Consider the following 24,998-nt stretch of genomic DNA (forward strand, 5'->3'; position numbering starts at 1 on the left):
CATTATACAGATTTTATCTTGGATTTTAAAAAACATTTCACCCTTTTTGTATGCAGAAGAAGTTCACATTTAAAATGTTCTTATTCACATTTAAAAAATTTTTTCTATTTTGCTAATATTGTGTTTTGGTTTCCAGTTATGTAGCTCCCACAGATTCAGAGTAATATCCTGCTGTTGTCTAAAATTGTCTTGTGATAGCAGGCCAAATTTGGCCTCTCAGCCATAGTTTGCTGACCTCTGCTTTACACTCTTAAAAAATTGTTGAGGACCCCAGAGAGCTCTGTTTATATAGCTTATACCTATTAATATATACTGTATTAGAGATTAAAACTGAAGATTTTGGGGGGGAGAGATGGGAAGTAAGATTTATTTCATTATATATTTCTTTCTCTCTGATTTCCTCGTAAGTATAGCCATTCATATATGTAGGGGGTGGTAAAAAAAATTGCTCTCATTGGTGGGGAGAGAATCAAATTGCCTTTTCTATTGCTTTCCTGGGTGGGGAGAATTGCAGAGGCAAACAGAAGTGTGAACAGTAAAACTGGGAAATTTTTAAAACGCAAGAGTATACAAGCACATGTTTCATTAGCCATCAGAGCAATGACATCATCACATATCACCCCTGGAAATCTCTACTGTACACCCATGAGAAGAGAATGGGCAAATACCTTCTTAGTATTATTACGAAAATAGTGTTTACTTCATAGACTGCCTGAAAGGGTCTTGGAGACTCCCAGGGATCCCCATACCATACTTTGAGAACTGCTGGCCTAGTTCATAGTGGATATTCAATAAATGTTGAATGAATGAGTACCTGCTCTCTACTGATGTGGGGATAGAGAAGCTAAATTAAGTGCTTAATTTTATGGTTTGGGAGATACGCACTGTAGCACTTTAGAGTAGGAGCAATTGACAGGAACTAGAGTAGCCAAGGAAGAAAAGTTTATGGAAATTTTTTCCTAATCTTTTAAATTTGATAATGTATCAACAAACAAAACAAAAAAACCTTGGTAATCCATGAAATAGTTTGTTAGAAACTGTTCTGCTCTGTCCTAGAAATCTCCTAAAGTTTTCTAAACTTTGTATCAGAGGTCTACAAAAAAAGCAAAAAAGGTTACACACAAAATTTTCAAAACCAAGTTTTCCCTGTAAATAACAGATATAGTAAGAAGGAAGTTACTGAATAAATATTTGGGAATTACTTGTGAGTGGGTTAGCGTTTATATGTATTTATAGATAAACTTCATCTGTATTGATCAAAGTTAATTTCTTTGCAGTACGTTTTTATTGCAGGGCTAACAATGTTTTAGTGTAAAAGTTTTTAATAATTTCCCTTTTTACTTCAAATCAATGTTTTGGTGATTTTGACGTTTCAGATTCGTTATATTTCACAAACACAAGGCCTGCCAGCTGAATATCTTCTCAGTGCCGGGACAAAAACAACCAGGTTTTTCAACAGAGATCCTAATTTGGGGTACCCACTGTGGAGGCTTAAGGTCTGTCTCCCCTACTATACTACCCATTCCTCTACTGCTCACTCCTAACTTTGAATTCAAAGTTTAGTTATTAAATTCTTGAGGCGGAGGAGGGAAAAGTGGAGGATGTATGTTTACAGGAGGAAATACTTTGAAAAATTGTTTCAGTACCCATTTGGCCTTATCCTTAGTTAAAAACAAAATATTAAATACCAGTTCAGTTGGCTGTGGTTATTTGTATATTTGAATCTGAGAAGGAGGTGTAGAGAGTAGTGCTCACCATTAAGTGACAGGAAGAACTAGAGTAATTTAGTAATGACTGTTTTTTAGAGAATTCTCAAGAAATATGACAAAACAACATAATTTTCTAACTGCCCACGTTAAGGCCTTATATATTTTCTTGAAACAAATATCTGCTTTTTACTTCTTAGCCTACTCCTTTTACTTGAGAGATCTCTGAGTAATTTGATTAACCTTGTACCTCTGCCTCTGAGCCTGTTGAATAATTAGCATTTGAAATATTTCACTTTCAAGTAGTTTTAAGAGAAAAATGGTAATGTCCCTTTTGACCTGACGTTCTTCGGGAACTGTGCTACACTGTTGCTTGCACGTTTACTTTATCACTATTGAAAGGGTAGCCAGATATTGAGGTCCCATCTCTCCACCGGAAGATTTTCTGGTTGTAAATTACTTTCATGTTTGCCATCTCTGGTTGGCAAGGTGACGACACTTCTTTCTTTGTATTCTGGCTTTAATTTAGAATAAAATGTGAAAATAATATACAAATGGAATTTTTTTCAAAATCTATACTTTATAGACACCTGAAGAACATGAATTGGAGACTGGAATCAAATCAAAAGAAGCCCGAAAGTACATTTTTAATTGTTTAGATGACATGGCTCAGGTGAGTATAGAAAGTTTCAGAAAGCCAGGCATTTATGTATTTCTTTAATCAGAGACACACTTACATTGATTATATTAAAGATAGATTCAATCTGTTATCTTCTAGTATATGTTTTCATTTTTTACAGAAAAAAGTGTGCTAATATTCTGCCATGTATTGAAAAGAATGTTTGAATCCTAACAAAGGATACTTTTAGAATTAAATATTTCTCCCTTGCTTTTGCTTAAATGGTCTTGCTTTAACAATATTTTGAAATATTGTTTATGAAGGTTTCTTTCTTGCCCATTTTCTCTACTAACTCATACTTACATAGGAGCTAACGTTTATTGAGTGCTTATTGTGTTCCAAACTCTGTTTAAATACTTTATACTTACTATGTCATCTAATCTTTTCAACAATAGAAACTTTTACATTTAAGTCATAATAGTCAGTTTTGCTTAACTTGTTTGATCCAAATTTTGAATGAAAAGAATTTATTCACCTTCATTCTACCAACAAACTCTGCAAAATTGAAGATTTTAATTAGACAGCATAAGAAGAGCTTCCACTTGTGAAAATGATTATACTATAATAAAAAGAATTTCCTCAGGTTTTTTTCTTCAGCAGTATATATATACATATATATATATGTATACATATATGTGTATATATATATGTATACATATATATAGTGCAGATGTTTAGTGTCAGCGTTAAAGGTTAAGTGATAACGTATGATATTTCTGAATTTTCCTCGGAAGGTGAATATGTCCACAGACTTAGAGGGAACAGACATGTTGGCAGAGAAGGCAGATCGAAGAGAATACATTGATCTGTTAAAAAAAATGCTAACAATTGATGCGGATAAGAGAATTACTCCTCTGAAAACTCTTAACCATCAGTTTGTGACAATGACTCACCTTCTGGATTTTCCACATAGCAATCAGTGAGTATGGTATGGTCTCGTCTGGGGCATTTTGCCATGATGTGGTTCTCTGTTAAGTTACCATCTTGTAGCTAAATGGAACTATCACGTGAGTCGCAGCTTTGGTACTTGCATATTTGGCTCACTGATGCTTTCCTTTCTCATTGAAAAATCATGAGATTAAAAATTAGATGTGTAATTTTCCTCTTTATGATTATAAAAACTCTTGATTCATTTTATCTGAAAGTACCCCGGGAAAAAAAAATTGATTCGTATTCATCTTAATTGCTACCTGTTTAAATCTCAGCATTCATTTCAGTGTATCTTTAATCTCTTTTTTTTTTTAGCGTTAAGTCTTGTTTTCAGAACATGGAGATCTGCAAGCGGAGGGTTCACATGTATGATACAGTGAGTCAGATCAAGAGTCCCTTCACTACGCATGTTGCCCCAAATACAAGCACAAATCTAACCATGAGCTTCAGCAACCAGCTCAATACAGTGCACAATCAGGTATTTAGTAAATAATTTTGGAAACTCAAACCTAAGTGGGATAGAAACTAGTAAGAGGACAGGGTGAGGTAAAGAAACCAGTCTATGTTTTGGTGGTCTTGGTTGCTTCTTAAGAATTTTCTGTTTGGCAAAGTGATGGAAGACAAGGTAGACTGGTAACACCTATCAGTCATGTGCTGACAAAAATTAAATACGAATGCCTAATCCAAGCCCTCATAGTCTTAGCATAGTCAAATAAATGGAACCTGGCTATTGTACTACTTACTGCTGTTAGCTGTGCTGGCTTTAGCCAAATGACTCTCCATCTGTTAGAAGGACTTTATATGTCTCGTTACATGTATTAAAGGGCATTTCCAATCATTTTTTTTCCATGCTGTACATTAGATCCTCAGAACTTATTCATCTAATAGCTAGAAGTTTGTACCGTTAGACCACCTTCACCCATTCTCTAACTACCCCCCCCCACCACTCTCCCCTAAGCAACCACCAATCTACTCTTTGTTTCTATGAGTTCCGTTGGGTGTTTCCAATAATTAACTTTAAGAGTGGTTTTGCATTTGTTTGCTAAACAGTGATATTTATGTTTAGGTTTGTTTCCGAAGACATAAGTTTCCTGATTTCTTAGCTAGGTCTGCTTTTTAAGTGGAAGAACATAGATGATTTGGTAGAATTTCACATCCAGCAACTTTTTGCACTGAAAGAAGGGGCAGGGGTGTGTATAGCCTCAACCCACACAGGGCCATTTTTTATTCTTTGTTTTCTTATTCAACCTTATAATATGCTTTAAGTTTAGAGATTAAGAAAATTTCTTAAGCAGAGTTATTTCAAAGACAATTAACATTACACTTAAAAACTTTGTTCTGAGTTTTTCTGGATAGATTCTATGTGTATAAAAATATTATCTCCACTTTATACCAGTATACAGCTATAATCCTTTTGTTTTTAGGCCAGTGTTCTAGCTTCCAGTTCTACTGCAGCAGCTGCTACTCTTTCTCTGGCTAGTTCAGATGTCTCACTGCTAAACTACCAGTCGGCTTTGTACCCATCATCTGCAGCACCAGTTCCTGGAGTTGCCCAGCAGGGTGTTTCGTTGCAGCCTGGAACCACCCAGATATGTACTCAGACAGATCCATTCCAACAAACATTTATAGTATGTCCACCTGCTTTTCAAAGTAAGTGGGGAAACTCCTGTATCATATGGTATTATATCAGAATTACCTGCTTTAGGCAGATCCTTATTAGGTATCTAGTTGTTTAGTTTTGATTTTTGACAAGTTTAAACTCTATCTCTGATTATGAAGGTAACTAAGATTAACAGAGTGGATTTACCCTTTTTACATTGGTTATTTATCTAATTATGATACTACCAGACACATGGGAGTTCAATTAACATTTCCTTATTTGAACTGCCTGATATCAGTTTTCTTACCCATTGAGACCTTGTACCAATGTCACATATCTAGTATAAGCATGTCTTTCAATATGCAGAATCTTGAAAAAATTTGTTGTAAATAGAATTGCTATATATTAAATCTTATTTCCTATATCATTTCATTGTAAAATAAAATTAGTGTTCCAAATAAAAAGTAATTTTATTCTGAAATGTAAAAATCATATTTAAGAATGTAGAAACCTCTTAAGTTACATTCAGAAGTAAAGATCATTATTGAACTGAAAAATCCTACAAGCTGAGGTACTTGTGTGGGGAAGTGATTAAGGTTATCTGCTCCAGCTTATGAATCATATTGTTCCTACAAATTCCTATCAACAGAGGAACAGAGTAGCTGAAGAAGGAGGCTCTGACCTGATGTGTTGCTGTACGATTTTAATTTTCACATTCCCATCATTCCTCATTTTCTCATTGTTCTGTAATCCAGTCTGTCTAGTTCCTTTTTTTCTGAAACATGGGAAATTTGTACGTGTTTATTGATCTGGTGAGCCATTTAAAAGGTTAAATCATTTTAAGGATGTTTTCTGGTGACACACTTGACTTTCCCAATAGAAAGTCAGTGTCAGTATTCTGAGGATAAACCAGGATTCAGGCTCCTCATAGCACTTTACATACAAGCAGGTACCATTTTTATCTTTTTACTTAGTTACTTATTGACTGTGACTCTTTTGTTTGTTTGGTTTCTGACAGACTCGGAGCAAGCAGAAGGAAAAGAGGGGCTAGGGGAGACTGAGAGATTACCGGGAGGACAGGAGAGCGATAGCGATGTAAACCAGGGAGAAACCACAGGGAGAGCGGAGGAGCAGATTCAAAACCTGTAAATGCAAATTTAGCCTAACTTACCAAATTATTTTCTGCATATACTTCATAATAGTAAATTCTGTACTTTGGTTTATCTTACGTTGAGTGATCTTCTACTGAACTTAGCAAATAGCCACCCCACTTCCCCTCACCTCTTCCAAAGTGAGTTACATTGGAACAGTTTTCATATGTGGGACTCTGAAATTTTGTGCTTCTTCTCAGATGATATTTAGGAGATGAGGCAGAACTTTTTAGTTCCTTTAACAAAACAAAATGTAAACTGAAAAGATGAGGGGAAAGTGGTATACCCCTTTTGGTATAATTAGGTAAGTATAAGCTTTGGAAATTTTTTTTCCTATTTAGGAAGTCTAACATGAGCTAGGTAGAGCAAATTTTAAAATTTCCAAATGAATGGAAGTTTTTAAATTAAGGTGATGATGATGATGAAAGCTGATATGTATTACTACATCCCAGATAATGTTCTCAGTGCTTGTACATGTATTCATTCATTCTCACAGACAACCCTAGGAAGTGGGTAATGTCATCATGCCCAATTTTTGGATGAGAAAATTGATCATGATTCCCTCATCTGCCCAGAGTCTTTATAACTAGTTAATGGTGGCACCACGATTTGAACTCAGTGGGGTTCATAGCTTATCTATTTTGAAGTATTATTCTGTACTACCTCTCAGTATTTAAACTTGAATAGCTATAAAGAGTTGTCACTTGATCTGCCAGCCATAGTCATATGCTGGTTTCTGCCCAACAGTCCTCTATCCCAGGTTGCCTACTTTTCTTTCACCATCTGCTCTTCTACAAGATGCCTTTACTTAGAGGAAAACAGACCCTCATCAATTAGATTTACTCTTCTTTCTGTACTCCCATCGTTTTTTATTTAAAGGGCTATGTTCAACAAAAACGACAAAACAAATCTTTAATCCTTCTTAGTTTAGGGTTCAAGGAGAACCTTCCAAAAGTCTTGCTTTTTGTTAATTCTTTATTTCCACTTGGGGTTCCCTGAAAAAGCTAGTTTTAAACTGGCTTGACTGCTGTGGCTTAGCCTAAATTACTATAGCAATCTAATACTTACTTAGAGTCACATTTGTGGGTCAGTACTATAAATGCCACTTTCTATACTATTCCAATTGAGCAAAATACATATGCATTTTGCTTAGTGGAAACTATCATTCTGGAATTTTGTCCCCTTTTACTTCATCACCCTGGAACGCATAGATGAGCTTCTATGGTAAATATTTTTTCCTGAATTTTGCTTCCTCAGTTCCTACCAGTTTGTAGGAGGCTATTACAGTAACATTGTCTTATAGTTAGCTGTGTGTCCTGGGAATATAGAAAACAATTTTGATGTTGTTTAGCTTTCTTATTAGATAGCATTGCCTTAGGAAGAAAGGCTGGCAAATTTTTTTATCCAGATATCTGGATTTGTTACCTTTTATTTTTATATAAGTAGCATTTTTTTTTAAAACAGTTATTATTAGAGTGTTTTAATTCTGATTTTACTAGTCTCTTGTACTTGGTACATTTCTGCATTGTGTTTTCCTATATGACAACTTGTTACTAAATTACTTGCAAATTACTGAAATGGAAAATTGGAAGACTTAACTTGCTGAAAACAGCAGTATTAGAGTTTATGAGTTTTTCTCATTTGATACCTCCATAGTAATATTGAGGGAAATTAATGAGTGATAGCTTAGAAAGTGTCACTGAAGGAGTATTCTAATTAAAATGTTTGTATCTTCACTTAAAACTGCACGCATTAGTGAATTAGAGGCGAAATAGAAACTTAAATTCTCTACATTGAAAGTTTTGATAGGGTAGGTTTAAAAGAAAGCTTTGAAGGCTCTCGTCTCAATTCTTGGCAAAAGGGAGAACTATCTTGAGTCTCTCTTTTCCCCAGAATGGGATATTCCTATTTGTAGGAAACATTTATTCAGCATTTGTGCCCAGTGCATAATGAATAAAAAGATAAATGAGACATGGTCACTGTTTTAAAGGCAGCAAAACGTTCTTGATTTTCCTAGCTGTCCATTAGCTACAAAAGAGCCTTATTAGAAAGCTGTCAATGACCAGCAGATTTCTAAAATAAGTAGAAAAAAGTGTTTCTGTAAACCAAAATGTCTACTTTTTAAATATTTTTATCCTAGGCATAATTTATTCAGTTCATATACTGGTTAAAGATAAAATATGTACCTAGTTTGTGAACTAAGTTATATTGTTTTAGGAGTGGTATAAAATATCCCCTTAAAATATTCTTAAAAAAAGGGTAACTTACATGATAAATTGTTGAGCTTTTCATAATTTTTTCTTATCTAATTAACCGAAAGTTGTAATTACATTTAAGTCTTTGCTTTTAATAAATTACATTGAAAAAACACTTAAGTTTTTTTCCCCTACTGGATTAAAAGGTGAATGTAACTTACTAAGTGAAGGTTTTCTGTTTGTTTCTGCCTATACTGTTAATGGGAGTGGGATGAGTGTTGTGTTTTAAGTTTTGTAGGATAAAAAAAAATTTTTGAGGGGTCAGCCTGGTGGTGTAGTGGTTAAGTTTGCGCGCTCTGCTTTGGCCGCCTGGGGTTCACAGGTTTGAATCCCAGGTGCAGACCAGTGCACGACTCATCAAGACATGCTGTGGCGGCATCCCACGTACAAAATGGAGGATGATGGGCATGGATGTTAGCTCAGGGCCAATCTTCCTCACCAAAAAAAAAAAAAAAAAACTGCCTGCTTCAGATAAAAGTATGGAAATAAATTCTCATTGAAAAAAATTTTTTTTTAATTTTCTTAAGCCAGCTCTCCTTGTATCAAATATCTTTCTATTAATCTAACCTGAAGGGAACCAAGTCTCCCTTTTCTTAACTCCCTAGACTTCTGTGAAACTTTTTTGTTTTCAAAGTGTCTAGAACTGAAATCTGAGTGATGGATTTTTGATCAGAAAAGCTAAAAACAAACAAACCCGAACAGACAATATTCCCAGACCTAACAAAGCAATTTAACTGTGATGTTGTTTTCTACAGCTGGACTACAAGCAACAACAAAGCATTCTGGATTCCCTGTGAGGATGGATAATGCTGTGCCAATTGTACCCCAGGCACCAGCTGCTCAGCCACTGCAGATACAGTCGGGTGTTCTTACGCAGGTAAAAGCCAGAGCAACTTGGATACTCAATATTGCTGAAGCACTATTGAGAATCAGATATTTTGTCCTAGAAAATGGTATTTCCTTTGACTGTAAGATCTTTCTTGGTCATGATTCAGTGGACTTAAAATGAAACATCTATAATGGAACAATATACTCATTCCTAACACTCTTGCAGCTCTGCCAATGTCTTCCTTGGACTTGCAGGGATAAATATCCAGACTTTGAGAAATTGTCTTCTGAGTAAATTTACTCTGATTTTATGGGATGAAGTTAATTTTTTATCTTGGTGCTCTTCAAGGTATAGTACACATCTAACAACATTTTGATTCTAAAAGTATCCCCTTTTGCTCACTCATTCAGAATTTCATCATGGTTGAGAGGCTGGATCATATCGGGATGCCTCTTCGAGTATTACATTCCTCCATTACTTGTGTTTAACTAGGCTGTAGAAAGCTTTAAAACTTTATACCGGCCATGGAACATGCAACCAAGATGGTCAGGAAAATCATGAAGTATTCATATAAGCAACAAATATTATATTGTCAATTCTATCAGTAAATGTTTGTGGCCCATGACACATAGGAAATTCTGAAACCCAAAACCCCTATTTTTTGAGTAGGAAGAGGAGAAATTCTTAATATATGCCTTTGTTAATTGAGTTTTATAGAACCGATCCTCTGAATCTGGCCGAAGAAGGATTCCTATACTTTTTTGCTTTAGGCCATTGACATTTGGCCTAGTGGGTCAATGCTGTGCAGAGTTGAAGGGGAAAGTTGTGTTTGGTTACATGCATTTTAGGTGATATGAAATTACTGCTTATTGTTGGTAATAATTGAGGGGAATGAACCCTTCTGAATCCAGATAACCTGCCTCCGTGTTTGTTTCACTCACCTGCCTAATCTACGTTTCAGGGAAGCTGTACACCACTAATGGTAGCAACTCTCCACCCTCAAGTAGCCACCATCACACCGCAGTATGCGGTGCCCTTTACTCTGAGCTGCGCAGCCGGCCGGCCGGCACTGGTTGAACAGACTGCCGCTGTACTGGTAATTCCCCTCACTTGATTGTGTTACTAACGGAGTTTCTTTGATTTCTTTCTTTTTTATTTTTTTCTGTTTGTTTTTGTTCTGTTTTCTTCTGGTTTTCTCATTTTTCAAAAAAAAATTTTAACTTAGTCTTTGCAGAGGGCATGGAAGCATGTGCCATTTTGTGGCTGTGTTCTTGCTACGTCTTTAATGTCTCATTGTTTTCCTCCCCAATTGCTGAAGCACTGTTTGATGTTCAGTGTGGCTCTGTGAGGAGCCAGATCCCTTGATTCTTCTTTGCCAGCGTAGTGTGATAAAAGCTCTTGGTGTAGCCTCAGAAGAGCTTCAACACTGTTATCTATCTGTTTTCTGCCCTGTCTTTTACCCTCTGATCCTTGAGATTGAAGGAAATGGCCTTTAGTTTGGCTGTGCTACAGGTACCCGGATGGCCAAACTTTGAACTCCTTGGCAAGTTAGCTTCCTTCTTTATTTGCTGTTTGAAGCTTCTAAAACTTTTGTATATGTAGAAATGTTAAAGATGTTCTTAATTTATTGCTTTATCGGTTGATATTAACTTTCCTTTTCTGAACACGTGAAGATAACTCTTTTTGCCACTCATGATCAGTGGCAGCTTATATCTTCCATTTAAAGATGTTCCCTTTAAAATTCTTTTAGATCATATTTCATTTGTTGGTTGAAATTAAAGGTGAACTCCTTTTTAGGGGTTTATGGAGAAATTACTTATTTTACAAATAGGTCTTTATTAAAAGTTGAAAATATTGCTGAAAAACTTTATGCAAATACAATATCTGTTACTAAAAGTCATGGGGAAAAGTTATTAAATACAGCAGCAAATATAGCAGGTATATGGGGCTTAGAGATAGGAAAAACAAATAGGACTTTGAGGTGTATTTCAGGATTTGTAACCTTCAGAGTGATTTTTGGATGTGTTTTGGCCTACTTGGAGGAGTTAGAATTGTTTATTGGACACCCACCATTTCATTATTTGAAATTTAAAATTAGGGAAGCATTTGAAAACCTGTTAATACTATTGAATCCTGATATTTCTACATCTTTCAAAGTAGCTTTAAATTTCTTTTGTTGTTTCTCGATGACTCATGTGAGTGAAAACACTTCCAGAAACATACTTTGGTTGTTGGAATTTGTTTGGTTTTCAATTTAAAAGCCTTGGTCACCTCCAGATTAATTACATCATAAGCATAAAACCTGAGTATAAGGGAGTCAGATATATTTCCAACTTGATTGATCCAAGCCACTGGTTTTAACTTGTTCACCTATACTTTTGAGGTTGGGAATGTTAGTTGACACTTCTCCTTTGCTGCTTCCCTTAAGTTTGCACTAGCCATTTGCTAAGCTTTGCATATTTTTGTTCTTCCTCTGTCAAAACAGTTCGTCGCTTGGAACGCCAGATTTCTGCCTCACATTGGAATGTTATTTCTTGCTCTGTATTAAACTACATGCTTTGTCTTGTGCAGGTGTTGGCTTATGGAAAGACGCATGGTGTGACTTAACATACTTCTCTTATTTTTAGTTTAGTTTTGTTTTGTTTTAAATTCTGCTTATAGTAGCAGACATGTTTGCAGTTTCTCTGCTTTGAAGGCTTCTTGTTTGGAACCGGTAATTGTAACAAGTGGATCTGTTACTTGCAGAAATATTTTTAAAACAGTGTGTTGATGGCCTTGCAGTTTTGCAGTTTGAAATTCAAGAAACAGAACCATATGTACCCAAGCATTGTAGGTGTTTGTACTGTAGAATTCAAGTTTAACAAGGAAACTTTCAAATCTGTTCCCATTTTTTCAGAAAATGCCAGAATTTCTCTGAGAAGTACAGAAAACGTATTTGTTGCTTTCTGTTGCCAGTGACATGGCTTGTTAAAAACTAGAAATGATGTATTTTCTTGTAGTGATTAATTTTTATGTTGAAGTATGTTTCTATAAATGATACATAAAACAATGTATTTTAGGGAACTATTAAAAACAAAATATGGTGCTCTCTGCATCTGTTTCCTAAATATTTTACTTATTGCCTTATTTTTAAATTCTTTCATATGGCTATAAATGATGAAGTTAGCTTTCTCTTTCTGCCATAAGCTCTTTTGCCAAAAGATTTTGGCCTTTGGTCATCCACATCTGGCTCCATTTTCCAAGTAGTACCCTTTTAAAAAGGAGTAATTCTCCCCTTTGTTTTATAGATGGAATTGACCCGATGTCTTATCTGATTGGTACTCAAATTTTAAAATTCCTATTTTTAATCTCAAGGGAGCTGTCTTAACTCCGTCTAGGGATATTTTTAGAATCTTTGCAAAAATGATACTCTAGCATTTAACCAGAGCTTACCTCTGAACTTTCAGACTCCTTTACTCTACAGTATAATAGAAACTCTTAACCACGGGGATCTTCTTTTCTTTAATACCCTGGTGGTCAGGTTATGGAGGTAGCCAAGAGAAAGCAGCGTGTTCTCTTTCTCTATTCATAAGACTTGTAGCCTTGAGCCCCTCTGACCTTTCCTTTTTAATGTCTGCAAGTTAACAATCTACAAGCAACTTCTTTTAAGATATGAATTTTTCTTTCATCTAAAAAAACAAAAGAAAAAACAAAGAATGAGTCAAGTCTGGATCTTTTTGTGTGTGTTTCCTTACAGCAGGCTTGGCCTGGAGGAACCCAACAAATTCTCCTGCCTTCCACTTGGCAACAGTTGCCTGGGGTAGCTCTACACAACTCTGTCCAGCCCACAGCAGTGATTCCAGAGGCTATGGGCGGTGGCCAGCAGCTCGCAGACTGGAGGCAAGTGTCCTGTGTTCCTCTCTGGAAGATTTGCAAGGGCAGATCCCTTGGAGTAGGAGCACTTGATAATTTATTGAGACTGAGAAGAAAATAAAGGAAAGGAGAGATTTATCTCTGTTTGAAATTCTTTAAGAAAACAACCCATATCAGGCTTGGAGATGGAGTTATAAGAAAACTTCGAATACAGGAAAACAATAGGTTCTAAGATAGGAATCATTTACTTCAGATTTAAAGAAAGTCTGTGCAATTGGAAACCATACAGTGAAAACCTAAGTCTTCGTAATCCAGGAGCCCAGCTTTAAAAATAAAACGCAGCTCTATTTGGTTGTTTTAATTGCTTGTAATACCTATTTGGTCCTGATTTCCTAGTGTTTTAGGCATTCACCCTTCTCTGTTTCTTCCTGTTGATACAGGAATGCCCACTCTCATGGCAACCAGTACAGCACTATCATGCAGCAGCCATCCTTGCTGACTAACCATGTGACATTGGCCACTGCTCAGCCCCTGAATGTTGGTGTTGCCCATGTTGTCAGACAACAACAATCCAGTTCCCTCCCTTCAAAGAAAAATAAGCAGTCTGCTCCAGTCTCTTCTAAGTAAGTCTTTGTTAGAGCTGATAGTTAAAACTGTGCCAGTTTGAGAGGTATGTTGCCCGGCACTTAGAGGGTTGTGGTATAGACACTTTTGGTATGAAGCAGCAGGTAGCTGCCACATTGAGGAGGATCTAACCTTTTCATCTGCACAATGCATACCAGGTATGTCCTGGTTATGCTAAACTAAACTTTTCTCCCTGCTGCCACTTTGAATCCAGGCCTTCTTTATGCTGACATTTTTATTTTTCTGCCCACTTGAGAGAGTGAAATTTAACTATGGGGTAAAGGGCATAGAAAAATAAAATTTATGTTGTATTTTGGTGTTCTTGTCACTGGAAACTCTGGCTAGAGTGGTTAGTTTAGTAATTAACTTTAATTACTTATTAGTTTATTATTTGTTATTTAGTTATTTTTATTGCAACTTTTATAGTTAAGTGTATTGGCTTAATGATTAGGTAAAAAGGAATCAAAAAGCAAATTGGAAAGAGTTTTGGGGAAAAGATGTATAGTTTTGGGGGCCAGGCACTGAATGGTCTTTCTTGTGACCTTTGCCTACAGGTCCTCTCTGGATGTTCTGCCTACTCAAGTCTATTCTCTGGTTGGGAGCAGTCCCCTCCGTACCACATCTTCTTATAATTCCCTAGTCCCTGTCCAAGATCAGCATCAGCCAATCATCATTCCAGATACTCCCAGCCCTCCTGTGAGTGTCATCACTATCCGCAGTGACACTGATGAGGAAGAGGACAACAAATATAAGCCCAGTAGGTAAGACAGGTGAATAGTTCCCTAGGTTGGTAGCTCCTACCCTTGGGCTTAGACTGCTGGCTTCAGGCAAGTGGCCCAGTTTTGGCTATGAACGGAACAACTGAAAGCAGGTATTTTGGAAACATGGCCTTGGCTGAAGGATCCAGACACTCAAGTTTTCTATAACTTGAGCATTGTCAAGTTTTCTGTAATATTATACATGTTCATTAGTCAAATCAGTCTTTCAGATACATTAGATAGAAGATGTATATTAAGTTGTCAAGCTACTCTGGCTTGGAATGCACATTATACTACAGACATGATCTCCTGCCTTTGAGCAACTTTATATCTGAAAACAGATACCATAACAGAAGCATATAAGCAACAGTTAAGTGGAACGAGTCAGTAGATATGAGATTATTTGAAACTCATGTAATTTCTTAATCTGAAAAGGCCTCTTAACTTTAAGTAGGCCTACCTTCTTTTTCCTCTTCTACTATATGGTCTGAAAGCTTAAGAATTTTTTTTTTTTGTAAGGAAGATCAGCCCTGAGTTAACATCTGGCCAGTCCTGCTCTTTTTGCTGAGGAAGACTGGCCCTGGGCTAACATCCATACCCATCTTCCTCCACTTTATATGGGACGCTGCCACAGCATGGCTTGCCAAGTGGTGCATCGGTGTGCGCCCGGGATCTGAACCAGCGAACCCCAGGCCGCCGCAGCGGAGCACGCCCACTTAACTGCTTGCACCACCGGGCCGGCCCCTGAAAGCTTAAGAATTTAATACCAGATTCTTTTCTCTTATCCCAGCGCCTTAATCCAAGTCCTTAACTGGGCAGTTAACTAAGAGAGAGTGAATATGTTTTAGAACTGTGATACATAGTTTTCTCTCAGTGTGAACATAGCCAATTTGGAAAGAGTTTTGGGGAAAAGATGTTCTGTGTTGTATTCTTCACTGGGCTTTTGGTATTAGGCATAGAGAAGAGTGAATACTCCTACTTTTACCTGAGGAGCTAGAAATCACACATGAAAGTAGTTTAGGAGACTTTACGTAGTCATATATAAATCAAATTTAAATAAACTTGAAACAGTAAATTTAGAATGAAGTACGTCAAAAGGGCTATTTACAATTACAAAATGGTATTTACAAATGGTAAGTAGGCTTGAAACTAAGTTTTGAAAGTGATAATTGAACTGATTTGGGGAAGAGAGAAAAGTAAACTTGCCAGTGAGGAAAAGTGGCCTAGTTGTGGCAAAAATTATGTAACCAGCAGGATTGCTTTGACTGGAACCAAGCCTGTTAAAAAATAGGGAAAAACTAAAGTTAATAAGGTGAGGATCAGTTTGTGAAGGAACTTTTCTTTGTTTTATTTACATCACAGTCAAGTTGGGTTTATTCCAGGAAGAAAAGGTTGGTTTAACATTAAAACTTAATTAGTATAAATCATCATACTGACACACAAAGGAGAAAAATTACACAATCATTTGATAAAATTTAACATCCATTTATGGCAAAAATTCTTGGTAAAGTACTAATAGAAAGATGTTTACTTAACCTGAATTAAAGCATCTACAAAAAACCTACAGCAAAATTTATACTTAATGGTGAAAAATATGAATGTTTTTTATTGATGTCATAATAGTTTATAACATTGTGAAATTTCAGTTGTCCATTATTATTTGTCAGTCACTATATAAATGTGCCCCTTTATGCCTTATGCCCACTCCCCATCCGTCTTCCCCTCTGGTAACCATTAATCTGTTCTCTTTGTCCATTTATTTGTTTATGTGAAGGAACTTTTTAAAAAGAAACGTGTGATGAGAAGTTTGATTAGATATAATAAGGAATCATGTATAGTCTAGCAGGGTGATATGGAAAAAAAGTGGTGTTTGAAGAATACTATTAAAATAACTGTAAATAGGAATGGCTAAGAGGCAACATGGGGTAGTTGTTAGAGGTGTGTCTTCTGGAGTCATTCTGTCCTGGGTCTGAATCCTGTCTTCTTGTGTGACCTTGGTCAAGTTTCTTAATCTCCCTATGCCTCATTTTCCTCATCTGCAAAATGGGGATCATAGTACCTACTTCTTAGAAGTGTTGTGAGGATTCGATAAGATGTATGTACGGTGTAGGAGTAGTATCTGATGCATAATAAGCACTCAGAAGTTTGCTGCTGCTATTATTATTGCAATCATTATCATCATCATCATCATTCTTATCGTGAGAGGACCAGAGACCATCAAAGAAACATTGCTAAAAGGGTGTTGAATTTTCGTGTATTTTCTTTTCCTCAGCTCTGGCCTGAAGGCACGGTCTAATGTCATCAGTTATGTTACTGTCAATGATTCTCCAGACTCTGACTCTTCCTTGAGCAGCCCGTATTCCACTGATACCCTGAGTGCTCTCCGGGGCAATAGTGGACCCCTTCTGGAGGGACCCAGCAGAGTCGTGGGAGATGGCACTGGCACCCGCACCATCATTGTGCCTCCACTGAAAACTCAGCTTGGTGACTGCACTGTAGCAACCCAGGCCTCAGGTGAGTATCTTCATGGTTAGAGTTGAATCCTCCTTTGATTTGTGTATCCTTAATATTTTGCTATAATCTACTTATGTCAATGGTAGAGACCAATGGCATAGATTTTCTTAAAAATTACTTAATTCAGAAATCAGTTCCTTGTGATGTGAAATTATTTTTGGCTATCAGTTTCTCTTTCTATGTTTATTTTGCTTAGATTAATATAAAAATGAATTTGTAGTCTCAGAAATATCCTCACTGTTGATGGGAGAAGGTGGACAAAACACATGTTGTATGGCAGGGAGAATTAGCAGGCAATTTTTTTTGCCACAGGCAGTTCAAATTTGACAATCCAGAAGTGAACAAGAACTGGTAATATTAAAAATGACTGCAAAAGTTTTTTTGGAAAATAATATGTACTTGAGATCTTTTCCCACCCAATGTCATAGCAGTGATGCTCTTGTGGGTTTTATTATCAACCTAATTATCTCCATCTTTTTTGCTCTGTTCGTTGCTGGGCTTGGGCTCCCTGGTTCAGTTATTGGGTAAAGCTAGCTGCAGTAACAAGCCCCAAATTACCCTGGCTTGACATAATAGAAGTTGACTTCTTACTCACATGACTTCCCAGTGCAAATATTCCTGCTTGGTGGTCCTGCAGTGAGTTAAGGATCGGAGCCTTGGAACCCTCAACATCCAATCAGAAAGAGAAAGAAAGTTTGGAGGAGGCACACACCTTTCTTAATCTCTTTAGCCCTGGAAGTAGTGAAAATGAATCACATGGCCCCACCTAGAGGCAAGGGGGCCCAGGAAATGTAGTCCTTGTCTAGGCAGCTGTTTTCCAGTGGCAACTCCATACATCAAAGGAGAGGAGCTGAAGTTTTGGTGTCAGTATAGCCATCTCTGCCATACTTGTCTAAATTAGTATTTTACTGTGAATTATGTTACTGCCAGATACATAAACACTGTTCTCATTTGAGGGTATTGTGTTCAGCTTAATGTGCTTCTCCTCTTCAGAAGTAGACAACTGTCCCATTGCAGACAAGGCAAAACTTCCTGATGCCAGCCTACTGAACAACATTAGGAGCTCTGTCCACTGTTGGATCCAAAGAAGATAGGCTACTCCACAAATCACTAAATAGATGCTCCAGTTTTCCTAGTGGGAACACAGAAGGAAGCAAAATTTTGAAAATTGATATTGCTTATATTCAAACGCCCCACAGTTTCTTAGAATTTGAAGGCAGTGAGTGCCCAACAAGATACGATCTTGCCTTCTTTTAAACCCTTTTGACACTTAAGTGTCCTAAGAATTGCCAGTATCTTACTCTGCTTCACACTGTCATTTTTTTACTTGTTTAATCCCTTCCTATATAGAATTCCAGGATCCTTGGGGTTAGGAACCGTGCCTTACTCATGTTTATATTTCCGGTAGTACCTTGCACGTTACAGGAGATTAGATAACATTTGCTCAAGTGAACCTTTTGAAAATCCCTTATGGAGCTTTGTGGCAAGACAGAAAAGAAATGGATAATATAGTTTTTGTAACTGTAACTTCTGGTGTAAATGTAGTTGAGGAAATAAGATACACATAAAACCTTAATTCTTGGAAACCTCATACAAACATGGATTGATTAATATGATGCCATCTGAGGTTTAGCTCAGTGATACTGAGCAGATGTCTACTCATAACTAACGAAGGCCTGATCCTTTTTTAGGTCTTCTGAGCAGTAAGACCAAGCCAGTGGCCTCAGTGAGTGGGCAGTCATCTGGTTGTTGTATCACCCCCACAGGGTATCGAGCTCAACGCGGGGGGACCAGCGCAGCACAGCCACTCAACCTTAGCCAGGTAAGCGCTAGGGGCTGCTGCCTTCTGTTTGGGCCCTCCTATATTGTTACTTTCTGGAGAACCCTGCTTCTGGCTGGACTGCTGAATAAAGCCAAATGAAGCCCCTTTTGTGTCAAACAATTTGGTGTTCTGTGGCTTGTGTCATATCTGCACGTTCTGTGTCTCTTCATTCCCTCTATAGAATTGTTCAGTGTACATTCCAGGTTTTCCATCAGACCTCCCCAGTCTATCCTGAAAGATTAGAGGAATGTCTGGAATTTAGAAAGAGTTTAGGATGCTTTAGTCCATGCCTGGTTCTGCACCATCGCATGCTTGGAGACCAGATTCTCTTCCTTTATCTCCTAGGTCATAAATAACCTGAGCCTCACACTGTTTGCTTGAGGCAAGAGACAGTGAAAAGCTTTCTGGCCACTTAATCAACTGGTTCTAGTCCTACATGTTGCTTGAGTCTGGGATTTGGGGCTTCCCCCCCACCCCCATCTGATCCACTGATGGGATCGGGAAGATCACTATTCTGTTTGGGTTCACTCTTTCCTTGGCTAAAATTTTGATACTTGTATGTCTACCAGTAGTGAGAAAGTGTAAATATGAGGGTGTAACTGTGTGTGTGTGTGTGTGTGTGTGTGTGTGTGTGTGTGTTTGTGTTTGTGAGAGAGACAGAGAGAGACTGAGAAGCACATTCGAGTGCCAATGTAAGTTCGAGTTAGTGCATGTGTTTTAGGCTCCACATTTCAAGAGGGATATGAAGAACTTAGAGGAGAACGAACGAAAACACTGGCAAGAAAGAAAGGTTAGGAAAAATTCAAATTCACTGATGCCAGAATAGGGTGAGTTGGGTCAGCAGTTACTGACTTGCAGGAATGGGTAACCCTATGAACTCTTGATTTCCCCCCTTTCCTCTGTCATACTTAAGAGCAAACTGCTGCTCTCTGGGCTGGGTTAGGGTCTATTCTGCCAAGAGGCAGAGGGATGGATGGCTGACTTCCGATAACATTGCCAGTCTGGGAGATTCTGTGCTGTGGCAGCCTAGAAGCAGTTCAAGTTAGAACCTCAACTCTCAACTTGGCCTTTGGTGCCCTGAAACAGAGTGATCTCAAGATTCCTCACTCCCTTCTTCCTCTTTCCAGAACCAGCAGTCATCATCAGCTCCAGCCTCGCAGGAGAGAAGCAGCAATCCTGCCCCCCGCAGGCAGCAGGCGTTTGTGGCCCCACTCTCCCAAGCCCCCTACGCCTTCCAGCATGGCAGCCCACTACACTCAACGGGGCACCCACACCTGGCCCCAGCCCCTGCTCACCTGCCAAGCCAGCCTCACCTGTATACGTATGCTGCCCCCACCTCTGCTGCTGCGTTGGGCTCCACCAGCTCCATTGCTCATCTCTTCTCCCCCCAGGGCTCCTCAAGGCATGCCACAGCCTATACCACCCACCCTAGCACTCTGGTGCACCAGGTGCCTGTCAGTGTTGGGCCCAGCCTTCTCACGTCTGCCAGCGTGGCCCCTGCTCAGTACCAACACCAGTTTGCCACCCAGTCCTACATTGGGTCTTCCCGAGGCTCAACAATTTACACTGGATACCCACTGAGTCCTACTAAGATCAGCCAGTATTCCTACTTGTAGTTGGTGAGCATGAGGGAGGAGGGGTGATGGCTGCCTGTTCCTGGCCCTGAGTTCTTAATAATGGGCTATGATAAGCTCCTCCCTTACCCTCTTCTTGAAACTCCTTAGCCAGCAACTTGTTCTGCAGGGGCCCACTGAAGCAGAGGGTTTTTCTCTGGGGAACCTGTCTCAGTGTTGACTGCATTGTTGTAGTCTCCCAAAGTCTGCCCTATTTTTTAATTCTTTATTTTTGTGACAGCGTTTTTGGTATTTGGAAGAGTTCAGATGCCCATCTTCTGCAGTTACCAAGGAAGAGAAATCATTCTGAAGTTACCCTTTGAAAAATATTTTCTCTCTGACTTGATTTCTATAAATGCTTTTAAAAACAAGTGAAGCCCCTCTCTATTGAAGTTTGTTTTATTGTAATTGCTGGTCAGAGGAAAAATGCTGATAGAAGGACTTGAAATCTGGTAACAAGTAAGAAAAGAAAAATTACTACTTTTTGCTTATTTAAAAACCAAGACTTAATTGCCTATTTTAAGAGTAGCTTACACAAGTCTGTATTTTGCTATCAGGCATTTCTCCTCAAAATTTTACATTTGTTTATGGGACATTTAAACTTACAGTGTTTTAGTTTTGTTTTCATGTCACATTATACTTAATGGGCAATTGTAATTTTCGCAAAACTGGTTACATACTACTCTGTGTTACTCTTGGGATTGTCTCAGTTGCTCCTGTATTTATCATCAAGTAGTGGTAAAAAGGCAGCTCACCGTTTGCTGGTAACTTCGTGTGAAAGAATCTGTACCTACCGTGATAGCACCAGGTGTTCTTTTAAATGAAGCACCGTGCATTCTTTTTAAATTATTTTTAAAAAGTCCTTTCTCTGATTCAGCTTAAATTTTATTATTGGAAAAGCCATGAAGGTGGTTATTATTGTGTGGTGGTGGTGGTTTTATTATATGCAAAATGTGTTTGTATTATGCGATACTGGCATTGATAAGCTTTGCCTCAAGGTTGTTGGCATTGATGAGCTTTGCCTGAAGAGTAGTATGAATTTTCAGTAATACACCTCTCTCTCTTTGCCTCATCTCTCCCTTCTGTTCTACGTGATTTATTTGGGGAGAAAGCTAAAGAATCTGAATCCAGATAAGAACGTTGTATATAGCTTTTATACTTTCAAGTAGCTTCCTTTGTATGCCAGCAGCAAATTGAATGCTCTCTTATTAAGACTTATACAATAAATGCATGTAGGAATTGCAAAAAATATTTTAAAAATTTATTACTGAATTTAAAAATATTTTAGAAGTTTTGTAATGGTGGTGTTTTAATATTTTGCATAATTAAATATGTACATATTGATTAGAAAAATATAACAAGCAATTTTTCCTGCTAACCCAAAATGTTATTTGTAATCAAATGTGTAGTGAGTACACTTGAATTGTGTATTTAGTGTGTATCTGATCCTCCAGTGTTACCCCGGAGATGGAATTGATGTCTCCGTTGTATTTAAACCAAAATGAACTGATACTTGTTGGAATGTATGTGAACTAATTGCAATTATATTAGAGCATATTACTGTAGTGCTGAATGAGCAGGGTCATTGCCCGCAAGGAGAGGAGACCCTTGGAATTGTTTTGCACAGGTGTGTCTGGTGAGGAATTGTTCAGTGTGTGTGTCTTCCTTCCCTTTCTCCTCCTTCCCTTATTGTAGTGCCTTATATGATAATGTAGTGGTTAATAGAGTTTACAGTGAGCTTGCCTTAGGACGGACCAGCAAGCCCCCGTGGACCCTAAGCTGTTCACTGGGATTTATCAGAACAGGATTAGTAGCTGTATTGTGTAAATGCATTGTTCTCAGTTTTCCTGCCGACATTGCAAAATAAAAACAGCAGCTTTTCTCCTTTACCACCACTTCTATCCCTTTCCATTTTGGTATCTCAGCTGAGTTCTCACAGAAGCATTTTCCCCATGTGGCTCTCTCACTGTGTGTTGCTACCTTGCTTCTGTGAGAATTCAGGAAGCAGGTGAGAGGAGTCAAGCCAATATTAAATATGCATTTTTTTTGTTTTTTTTAAGTATGTGCAATCACTTTTAGAATGAAATTTTTTTTCCTTTCCCATGTGGCAGTCCTTCCTGCAAATAGTTGACATTCCTAGTAAAATATTTGCTTGTTGAAAAAAACGTGTAACAGATGTGTTTATACCAAAGAGCCTGTTGTATTGCTTACCATGTCCCCATACTATGAGGAGGAGTTTTGTGATGCCAGTGGTGACAGTGAGCTAACTCACAGAAAGGTTTCTTAGCCAGTGAAGAATATTAAGAAGGAACCAAAGCCTGTTGAGTCATTGGGCTTTTGAGGTTTCTTTTTTAACAACTTGTATATTCTTGGGGCCCTTCAGTCTGTGAAATTGTCCGTGTACTCTCAGCTCCTGCATGGATCTGGGTCAAGTAGAGGGTACTGGGGATGGGGATGTTCCTGCCCATAAAAGATTTTGGAGAAGAAGGTTAACCCTAAGATATAGATGTATCCATCTGAATTGAAAATTGTATATTTGAGAGATAAGTCTCAGACTGGTTTTTTGTAGAGATGGTGTCAGGGAGGTGCAGGATGGAGATGGGAGATTTCATGGAGCCTGGTCAGCAAGCTCTGTACCGGGTTGAACACCGAGGAGCTGTTAAGGTATTTGGAGTTTCTTCGTTGTACGGAGTAAGGGCTTCCAAGATGGGGCAGATAGTCAGTACAGCCTGCCAGGAACATGTCGGTGTTTTCTCTGTATTCTTTTATCATTATATTGAGTTGTGTTTTCAGCACTATATTGGTCAAGATGCCCAAGCAGTTTTTGTAGTTTCTGTCACTAGTGTTATACAGTTTTCTGGTCGGCTTGTGTGACCTTTGTGTCTCCTTTTTTGCCAAGCACATTCTGATTTTCTTGCTCAAAGGCAGATCTAGTTTCTAACGGAAACATTTTTTGTTCCTTATCTTTTCTCTACAAGGGATAAGATTTGTTGTTTTTGTAAGAAATGAGATGCAGGAAAAAAAACACAAAACACTCCACTCCTGGCTGCCCCCCCCCCCGCACCCCCCCAATTAGTAGATACATTTAAGATAGGAGTTTTAACTTCACGGGGAAAAGACAATACCAAGAGCTTGTATTGTTACCTTAATCACCTTACTAGCAGTGTGTGGCTTTAAGAATGTTAGAGATTTACAGTCTTAGTCTGCAAACTGGCATTTCAGATTTACCAAGCTGAAAATCCACCTGTGTCTACTGAATGTGTATGTGCTCAATGTGGCTTTAGATTCTGTTCCTGGGGCTTAATATTGCCAGCCCTGACAGGATGGGGGAAGCTCCGTGAATTTAGTGAACAGCTGGCCTGGATCATGGTGGCCTGACCTCAGACCAGCTTAAAGCTTTTTAAGTCCTCTCAGAACTTGCATTTCCAGCTTCTCCCCTTCAGGGTGAGAGAGAAAGTGGGGAAGGGTCAAGTCCAGCCACTCTCATCAGCTCATCAGAGCACTTGATCACTCCAGAGTTTTTAATAGCTCCCAGGAGATGAATCTACTGTCAGTGCTCAGCTAAAATACCAGCCCCAGGAATAAGAACTCCATTTCAAACAGTTCTGGCCATCCATCGTCCTCCACTAGAGGGGCTAAGCTTGACTGCCTTTAGCCAGGCAAGCACAGTAATGTGTGTTTTATTCAGCATTATTATGCAAAAACCCACTGATTAGGATGGTTTGTTTTAGGATAGCAAATGAAATTGCCTCTCAGTGACAGGAATGACCCAAGCCTGCTTCCCATTTTGATTTTTTTTTTAACTGATGGATGGTGCAGCATGTCTACATGGTTGTTTGTTGCTAAACTTTATATAATGTATGGTTTTGATTCAGCTTGAAAAATAATCTCACTACATGTAGCAGTACATTATATGTACATTATATGTAATGTTAGTATTTCTGCTTTGAATCCTTGATATTGCAATGGAATTCCAACTTTATTAAATGTATTTGATATGCTAGTTATTGTGTGCGATTTAAACTTCTTTTGCTTTCTCCCTTTTCTGGTTGTGCACTTCCTTTTACAACAAGCCTCTAGAAACAGTTTCTGAGAATTACTGAGCTATGTTTGTAATGCAGATGTACTTAGGGAGTATGTAAAATAATCATTTTAACAAAAGAAATAGATATTTAAAATTTAATACTAACTACGGGAAAAGGGTCCATTGTGTAAAACATAGTTTATCTTTGGATTCAATGTTTGTCTTTGGTTTTACAAAGTAGCTTGTATTTTCAGTATTTTCTACATAATATGGTAAAATGTAGAGCAATTGCAATGCATCAATAAAATGGGTAAATTTTCTGATTCATGTGGTTGTTTTTGACTTCTGTTTTAGGGATACAAAGGGGATCAACAAATGGCATCTTTGTAGTGTTTTAATACATTGCATCTGAACATCAGTAGAGTGTTAGAGACAAACGCATTCTTCACACAAACCTCCACAACAGAAATGAATGGGGGTTGGTAGGGAGCACTTCCCAAGAATGGAGTGTCCAGGGCCCTAACTTAAGATCACCTGGATCTGGCCCTTTGAAAGAGGCAGAAACTTCTGACACCAGCTGATTAAAGTTTATTTTCACCATGTTCCACCAAACATCTAACGTAGCAGAATGAAAATAGTCA

The 24,998-nt window shown here is 38.0% G+C and overlaps 1 protein-coding gene across 8 annotated transcripts in view; it reads left to right on the forward strand.

Annotated features, from left to right (window-relative positions):
• HIPK1 (homeodomain interacting protein kinase 1) overlaps positions 1 to 24,680 on the forward strand; it is a 49,894-nt gene extending 25,214 nt beyond the window's left edge. Inside the window, exons 4-17 of one of the 8 annotated variants that reach the window (XM_058538846.1) lie at positions 1,377 to 1,496; positions 2,293 to 2,379; positions 3,120 to 3,304; positions 3,631 to 3,793; positions 4,740 to 4,965; positions 9,077 to 9,198; positions 10,112 to 10,246; positions 12,887 to 13,029; positions 13,443 to 13,625; positions 14,181 to 14,387; positions 16,657 to 16,898; positions 18,590 to 18,720; positions 19,442 to 19,510; positions 19,848 to 24,680. In XM_058538846.1, the coding sequence (XP_058394829.1) occupies positions 1,377 to 1,496; positions 2,293 to 2,379; positions 3,120 to 3,304; positions 3,631 to 3,793; positions 4,740 to 4,965; positions 9,077 to 9,198; positions 10,112 to 10,246; positions 12,887 to 13,029; positions 13,443 to 13,625; positions 14,181 to 14,387; positions 16,657 to 16,898; positions 18,590 to 18,720; positions 19,442 to 19,510; positions 19,848 to 20,336 (2,502 nt within the window). In that variant the 3' untranslated portion in view covers positions 20,337 to 24,680. The remainder of the gene's footprint in view (positions 1 to 1,376; positions 1,497 to 2,292; positions 2,380 to 3,119; positions 3,305 to 3,630; positions 3,794 to 4,739; positions 4,966 to 9,076; positions 9,199 to 10,111; positions 10,247 to 12,886; positions 13,030 to 13,442; positions 13,626 to 14,180; positions 14,388 to 16,656; positions 16,899 to 18,589; positions 18,721 to 19,441; positions 19,511 to 19,847) is intronic. The other 7 variants (XM_058538851.1, XM_058538847.1, XM_058538852.1 and 4 more) reach the window with 7 other exon arrangements.
• The last annotated feature ends 318 nt before the right edge of the window (positions 24,681 to 24,998 follow it).

The sequence above is a fragment of the Diceros bicornis genome, chromosome 4 (genome assembly GCF_020826845.1).
Source record: "Diceros bicornis minor isolate mBicDic1 chromosome 4, mDicBic1.mat.cur, whole genome shotgun sequence".
In the NCBI taxonomy this organism is placed as follows: Eukaryota; Metazoa; Chordata; class Mammalia; order Perissodactyla; family Rhinocerotidae; genus Diceros; species Diceros bicornis.